A 7,965-nucleotide genomic window follows, 5' to 3' on the forward strand; every position below is an offset into this window, starting at 1 on the left:
TTTTTATTCATATTTATTTCACTTGTAATTTACTATAGTAACACTTTTGTTAACTAGGGCTAAAACCATAAAAAATAATTGAAGTAAAGCTGAAATAAAATAAAATGTTAAATGAGAATATTAATTAAAAACATAAAATTAAATAACTAGCCAAAATTAAAAATGTTGCCTTGGCTGCTAACTGAAAGAAGTTTAAGTTCAGGTACCAAAATTTAAAAACTAAAAACTGAAATTAAAACTAAATAGAACTATTTAAATAAAAATAAACTAAAAAAATAAAAGCATGTAACTAAATTATTAAAATGAAAAGTGAACATATAAAAATAAAATTGAATTCAAAATATGAATAGATGCAATATTAGTACATAAACAATACTAAAATAGCACTGGTCAACAGGAATCATAGTTTCAAAATGTTTATAATAAACTGTCCTGCTTGTTGTGAAACTTTCTGGCAGGATATGTTGCAGGATGTTACCTTGCTCTTCTGTTGCCTTTATTAAACAAGCACTACCTGATATTCCCATTTTAGAAGAGTAAATTAAAGGGGTCATATGATGCTTTTTTAAAGATCATTATTTTGTGTATTTGGTGTAACAGAATATGTTGACATGCTTTAATGTTCAAAAAACACATTATTTTTCAAATACTGTACATTATTGTAGGTCCTCTATGCCCCGCCTCTCTCAAACGCTTCGTTTTCTACAAAGTCCCTCCTTCCGACAAGCGCAGTCTGCTCTGATTGGCCAGCTGACCCAGGGCATTGTGATTGGCCGAACACCGCAAGCACTCGTCGGAAATGTAACGCCCCTTACCATAATCGCAAGCTTCATCTTTCAAAATAAATGTAAAGGCAGTAAATAATGTCATTAGTTTTACCATCAGTTCAAGCCCGAAAGGGGAACAGACACAGTAATGATGCAGTACACAAGCCACGGTTAAGACAGCTGACTCTACTGTGATGTGACGCTGTCTCTCTCACACGCACACAAACACACACACACGATGCGCAACACTCCGCATTTGAACAGTCAATAGAAACTAGAAAGCAGTCAACTAGAAACTTAAACTAATAACAAAACATACTTACAGTCGCTGATAGGAAAACTTGAAATCGCATCATATGACCCCTTTAAAGTTGACTACAGGAGGAGCTTTGAGGGGAGCACAGTAGAGACCTTTACATAAACTGATGAAGATGAAGCCTTATATAAACAAAGGAAACACTGATATGTGTTCACACACACAGCGGGATAAGGTTTAGTGTTGGGTGGAGAAACAGGAAGCGTTTGCCCCAGTCACTCTGTATCAGTTGCATCAAAATCAGCGGTTACTCAACCAACATATTACATGAGCGGTGATGAACCATAAGTAGGCAACGATTCCGGGCACGTTCAACACGTTTATCTGAAGTGGAGGTCACACTCGAGCCAGGACGTGTTGCCCCAGAGCTTCTTGTAATGATGATGCAATGATTAACTTCTGTTACTTTGGGCATCACGAGTTTAGATGTGAATCTGATGTTCAAAAAAGCTTTTAATTCAATATTCAAGCGTTTTATAAAATATGCAGTAATCACCTGCCATGGAGTTTAACTCGGTTAAATAAAGCAATACGCTGTGAGTTGCAGTAATTTTATCACATGGGGTATCAATATGATAATTTAATAATTATTGTGAATGTATAATTTAATTACTTTATAAATAAAAAATATTTAAAAATAGTCACAAACATTTGCTCTCAACTAGTTTTTATGGAACAGCAACATTGTAACTTCTTAAAGAATTTTTTTCAAATCTATTGTTAATTTTTTTAATAATTAGTTTAGAATTTTTTGATAATACGATAATGCAACAAAAAACAAGTATAGTTTTTATGGAATAGTAACATTGTAACTTATTAAAGATTTTTATTATCGATTATTGTTAATATTTTTAATAATTAGTTTAGAATTTATTAATAATACAATAATACGGGGGAAAAACACCACAAACAAATCTAGCAAATAAAAAAACACATTAGCACATCTTTTGTCCCCTTTTTGCCAAGCAACATTGTAGCTTATTAAAGAATCTACTGAATTATTTATTTATTTATTTTTTTTTAATTATTTTTTTTAATAAAATTAGATTTTAGCACAACAATGGAATACACCATTTAAAAAAAACTTTTTTTAGCCACTTTACAACTTAATGTAATAATTATTAGTGTATTTTCTTATTTTAGTTTCATTAATAATACAATTACACAATAAATAAAACCACAACAAACACAATTTCTAGCAAAATAAAATTCATTAGCAAAACTTTTGTTAGTTTTTTTTTGGCTAAGAAAAATTTTAACTTAAAATGTGATTATTACTAGTTAATTTTTCTAATAATTTTACTTTTTAATAATACAATAAATAAACGGCAACATTCTTCTAAAAATAATTCTTTAGCACAAATCTTTATAGTTGCCAAACAACATTAATAATTATCATTACGTAATGTTTCTAATAGTTTCTGTGTAATTTACTGATAATAAAATTAATGCGATAAAAATTAACCACAAACCAATAAGATTCATTATCATCACAACTGTTGATGGTTTCCCAACACTGATTGATCAGTTGTGTTCTTCATCGTTCCTCATGCAGAGAACCACAGCGGCGTGATGCTGAATGGTAAAGACCAGCACTGCGACGAGGATGAGCTGATCAAGCGCGTGAGCCAGCTGACCACCAGCGTGGAAAGCGTCGAGATCAGCGTGCGCTCGGGAGAGAAGATCGAAGAGGCTCTGACGCCCGAGAGCTCACCCTCCAAATCACCCAACAAGAAGAAGAAGAAGTTCAGAACCCCGTCCTTCCTGAAAAAGAACAAAAAGAAAGAGAAAGTGGAAGCCTAGAGGACGGAGAGCATCCACGCCTGTCGCTTTGTCCATCTTTGTTTGTCGTTTTACGTTTCTAAGTTTGGAGCAACATCCGTTTTTAAGAGACGTGCCATGATTATGAGTTTTATACAGGAGGAGAAGCGAGGGAAACTCCTGGGAAACTGGCTTCTCTCACCTGATAGACTGAAAATGTTCTGAGTTTGTCTCGTTGATGAGCCCATACTGCATTATTTTTTTCATACTGTATGTTTATTAGATTCTCACACAGACCTTTTATGAGCCCCTTTTCTATCCGTCATCTTCTCATGGTGTCAGTTCTGCTTGCGTCATTTCTCCAGCTGTAGGTGGAATTGGTCACACTGCACAGGAAACGCTTAAAGAATCACACTGGAAACCGTTCGGGGGTTATAGTCACTCCAGTCTCCTCTCCGTTCCATACGAAAACATTTAACAGCTACAAAAAGCAGAGCAGTCACGTTTTAGTGAACATCAACTCTTCATCTCTTATGAAATATTTTAGCTTTTTTTTTTAAATTCAACCCATTTAGTTTTTATCCGTCCAGTTTTGTACACGTTTCTATACTTTAACAACGAAAAAAAAACAAAAAACGAAGCATGTTTTGCTAGTCTGAATTTCTATGGCTGATAATGTAGTGGTGCAATCGTGTAATAGCTCAGATTACTAAACACATGTAACGGAAATATATCAAAACTGGAGTGATGAGATATACATGTATAAAATATAATATTTTTGTGCTGCACTTTTTAATGTGGTATACAACATAAAAAAAAACATCTATGGATGAAGATCTAAAGCGAAAGAGGCGCGAAACGAAAACATGAGAAATGTTTTAGCATCTTGAAAGGGTGGAGAAGGGAAACTTGTTAACGTGTAAGGAAAAAATATATATTTGTAAACTGTATTTTTGAAAAAAAGCAAAGTACTCGCTCTCATGGGGTCAACAGTGGGTTCAAATCTATTCAGTGTAACTGATTCCCATCACATCAGACATTTAAGGTTCATTCTGGGCCTTTATAGTGCTACATCATTGATTATGTCACCTTATGGTCATCCCATAACCATCCAAAGCGTCAGTGTTACTAAAGTTTGAGAAACGCCGTTGTACAGTGTGTCTAAAACTGGACTGATTTACTCATCTTCCCTCCGCCACATCCGGTTCCCGTGAGGTCAGAGGTTGCTCGATTTGCCCGTTTCGAAGCGCCCTGTCCCACGAGATGACGCTCCGTGGACAGAATGTACACCAAAAGCTAATCTCTTATGGTTAAGATTAGCAGTTTGACCTCAGTTTGAACTCCGTTAGGCCCGAATATGGTCGTCCCGTAGGGGGAAGATGAGGAGGAACCACTGAGAGAGAGAGAGAGAGATGTATATCCCAGTGGGCAATGTGAAGTACTGGCTTGGGCACGGAGAGAGAGACAGACACTTCTAAGCTGTGTAAATAGCATGTGCTTTTGAACGCGGGCCAGGCGTTGGATTAAAACGCATTTAAAGCTGCACCGGGTGCGAGTTTGGAGCGAGAACTGGGGTAGGCGGGAAGATTAACTCGTTTTATTGCTTGGAAGTTTTCCTTATTTTGGCTCTTTTTGCTTCGGTTTCTATTGCGCATTGCTGTTTTCAGGAAGTGTAGGAAGCGTTAACTGGAATGTGCATCACATTCTCTTTTATTTTTATTGCTCGTTTTTTTTTTTTCCTTTTACCCCTTTTGACCATTTTGCACCTTGTTTTACTAATGCCTCTCTGTTAGTCTGTGGTTCAGAAGGCCTGTTTGCTTTGACATGCGAGTTTGAGCCGAGCCTCTTTGTGACCTGTGAAATCGTATATAAATGGTTATCTAACGGACTTGCTTTTAGATGTATTGCTAATCAGTGTAAATTCACAAATAAACTATTTTAAGAAGCAAACGCTGCACTCATCTGTGGGGACGGAAGCGTGCATTTCATTCCATTTATGCATTTGTTTACATCATTCATTGCTTTTTCTCAGTTCTTCATACACAACCATTTATGCAAATGTTAACTAAAAGGGGAACATTTGATTTCAAAGGTTAGTTTACCTCAAAAACAAGAAATGTTTACTTTGCCCCTCATGTCATTCTGAACTGAGATTTTCTGCTGTGGAACACAAAAGGAGAAATTTTTAAATATTCCCACTGTTGAAAGATTATACTGGCCACAAAATACAGTGCAAGTATCATAAAAGTGGTAGTTATGCCTTGTGCACTATATGTAGGGCTCACAATACCACATTTTCACTACACTATAATCATGGCCAAAATAATTCATGATTATTAGAAATGTAGACATTTTGACCAAAAATGCTGCAAATCAAATTTAAATTTACTTTTTGTCTTTTCTCTATTTTTGACCGATAAATCACACTCAAGATGCAATATTTTTATTTTCCTGAAAATAGTTAATGTTATCGCATTGTACTAAAATGTAACAACTTTGCTCATGCAACAACTTAACAAAAAAATATTATTTTTGGACTTCTTGGGTATTTTTTCCTCACCTTGTTTCTCTTGCAGTGTTTCTGGTCAAAAATGATCGGCCTACAAAAAAATGCCTGTAAATCTCTCATTAATGTTATTACCAAATAATAGATTCAATCTTTTTGTCAACTTGTTTACTTTCAATTTGCACAGGTTTTATATTTGTTTTTGGAACTAATTGATCATAGGTTTAATTGATTTGAGTTTATGCATTAAATATTCCCAAAATTATCTACAAAAATATCACCCAGAATGCCAGAAATGAAAATTCTGTCGTTAATTATTCACCCTCATGTCGTTCCAAACCCGTGAGACCTTCGTTCATCTTCAGAACGCAAATGAAGATATTTTTGATGAAATCCGAGAGCTTTCTGACCCTGCACAGACAGCAATGCAACTGACACGTTCAAGGCCCAGAAAGTTAGTAAAGACATTGTTAAAATAGTCTATGTGACATCAGTGGTTCAACTGTAATGTTATGAAGCTACGAGAATACTTTTTGTGCACAAAGAAAACAAAAAACTTTATTCAACAAGTTCTTCTCTTCCATTTCAGTCTTTACCGCTTGTTCACGAGAGCACCACGATATTTGGTAATATAGCATAACGAGATTTACAAGCAGTTTTTAAAAGGCTGGTCATTTTTGACCGGGAACACCAAAAAAGCAAGGTCTAGAGACGTTGAACTTCTTTGAACTTGAGCGTCACATTTTTAAAATGCCATGTCATGCACAAGACACAGCAAAAGACACTAATGCAATGGTCAAACATGTCCGTCTAGTGAACGTTTTCGCAGAAATGCAATGGGAAAACATTTCATTAACAATAACAGTATCACTGTTATAGCCAATATCACCACTATATTGCAACGCCCTTTATTACCAGTCATCTAAATGCATACAATAGCTTTCAAATGCCACTTGCATCAATGCTTTTTTCAAAAATGGAGCATGAAGATGTCGCACCATCATTGATGACAGCATTGGTTCTCAAGTGTCTTGTAGCCGATCACTACAATGGTGTTTGAGAGTGATATGGCATGCATACAGTTGATTAGCACATACAATAATATAGACTCGCCTCAGTTTGAAAAATGTACTCGTCCTCAGACCATCCAAGATGTAGATTAGTTTGTTTTTCTTCATCAGATTTGGAGAAATGTAGCATTATGTCACTTGCTCACCAGTGGATCCTCTGAAGTGAATGGGTGCCGTCAGAATGAGTCTAAACCGCTGATAAAAACATTGCAGTAATCCACACTCCAGTCAATCAGTTAACTTATTGTGAAGAGAAAAGCTGAGTGTTTATCTATCAAAAAATGTTTTTAACAAACTTGCTTCTGGCCATAGAAGTCCATAATCCATAATAATGTTTCCTCCGGCACCCATTCACTGCAGAGGATCCATTGGTGAAGAAGTGATGTAATACTACCTTTTGCTACCAAATCTGATGAAGAAACAAACTCATACATCTTGGATGGCCTGAGGATGAGTAAATTGTCAGCATTTTTGGGTGAACTATCTCTTTAAGGATGTGGTGTCAAAATGTGTAAACAAACAGGCAGTGCTTTTCTCACTTTCAGTTCTAGGATCTCTGACACAGCAAAACATGTTCCTAAAAATCATGTGCACAACCATGTTCTCATGAAATAGTCATCACTTGTTTCCCATTACATTTATGTATGAAGCACTTTTAACTGAAAACTCCTGTTATCACCCATATGCACCAAAAACTACCAAAGACCAGCCCTGCTGCAGGATAGTGAATTCGCTCTTTACAGCAAAAACAATGCTTTTACTTTAAGAATGTGGTGAATTGTTAACATCCATATATTAACAAGTAATGCTCGGTGTTGAGAAATCCAGTCTATTCTTCACTTTGACCTCTCAGAGATTGAATATGCATCTGATTCTCTTTGCACAAGCGACAGACTGTTCATTTGAAAGCAGGCGCTTCACTATTGTGTTTGTGCTGATGTGCCTTTCTGCATTTTTCCCATGAATGCAACACCTGAAATATGCAACAAATTGATCCAAACACTGGTGGGATTCACGCGTTAGTTAAACCGTGGGCGATTTGAGTCGGTGGGGGCAAATCCCTAATGCTCACTGTGGGGCAGCTTTGCTGTTTTAGGACACAAAGTGGTCAGAATGAGGCTGGTTGTCTCGCAAGCCTCGTTTGCTTTCATTTTCCCTGCATTCACATCTAGTTTGATTCTTCTCAATCGGCTCATTTTACTCTCGTAGAGCCATAGAATAATGCTGAGCTGGGGTCAGACCTATGCATAGTGAAACTGTCAAGATTAGCTTCTATAGTGACCCAAATATTATCAGCCTTGTGATTTATTTTGCCCGTTAAAATTAATGTTTTGAAGATGTTCTGGTTGTATATGAAGCATCAAGATTAAATGGAAATGAATAAAAGAGGCCTTGTGATTTTTATTTATTTTTTTCCTTTTCTTCATGTGACCTTATTGGAATGCGTGCTTTGGATTATTTACTAAATAGTCATACAAGCCGTAAGTATATATAATGTATGTATGTGTATATATATATGTATGTATGTATATATATATATATATA

General features: G+C 35.8%; 1 protein-coding gene across 3 annotated transcripts in view; it reads left to right on the top strand.

Moving 5' to 3' along the window:
- The window catches only part of add3a (adducin 3 (gamma) a), a 111,218-nt gene extending 106,424 nt beyond the window's left edge, over positions 1 to 4,794 (top strand). For all 3 annotated transcript variants that reach the window (XM_016489663.1, XM_016489662.1, XM_016489665.1), the window contains one exon: positions 2,639 to 4,794. In XM_016489663.1, the coding sequence (XP_016345149.1) occupies positions 2,639 to 2,886 (248 nt within the window). In that variant the 3' untranslated portion in view covers positions 2,887 to 4,794. The remainder of the gene's footprint in view (positions 1 to 2,638) is intronic.
- The last annotated feature ends 3,171 nt before the right edge of the window (positions 4,795 to 7,965 follow it).

Source organism: Sinocyclocheilus anshuiensis, unplaced genomic scaffold (genome assembly GCF_001515605.1).
Source record: "Sinocyclocheilus anshuiensis isolate Anshui unplaced genomic scaffold, SAMN03320099.WGS_v1.1 scaffold338, whole genome shotgun sequence".
NCBI classification, from domain to species: Eukaryota; Metazoa; Chordata; class Actinopteri; order Cypriniformes; family Cyprinidae; genus Sinocyclocheilus; species Sinocyclocheilus anshuiensis.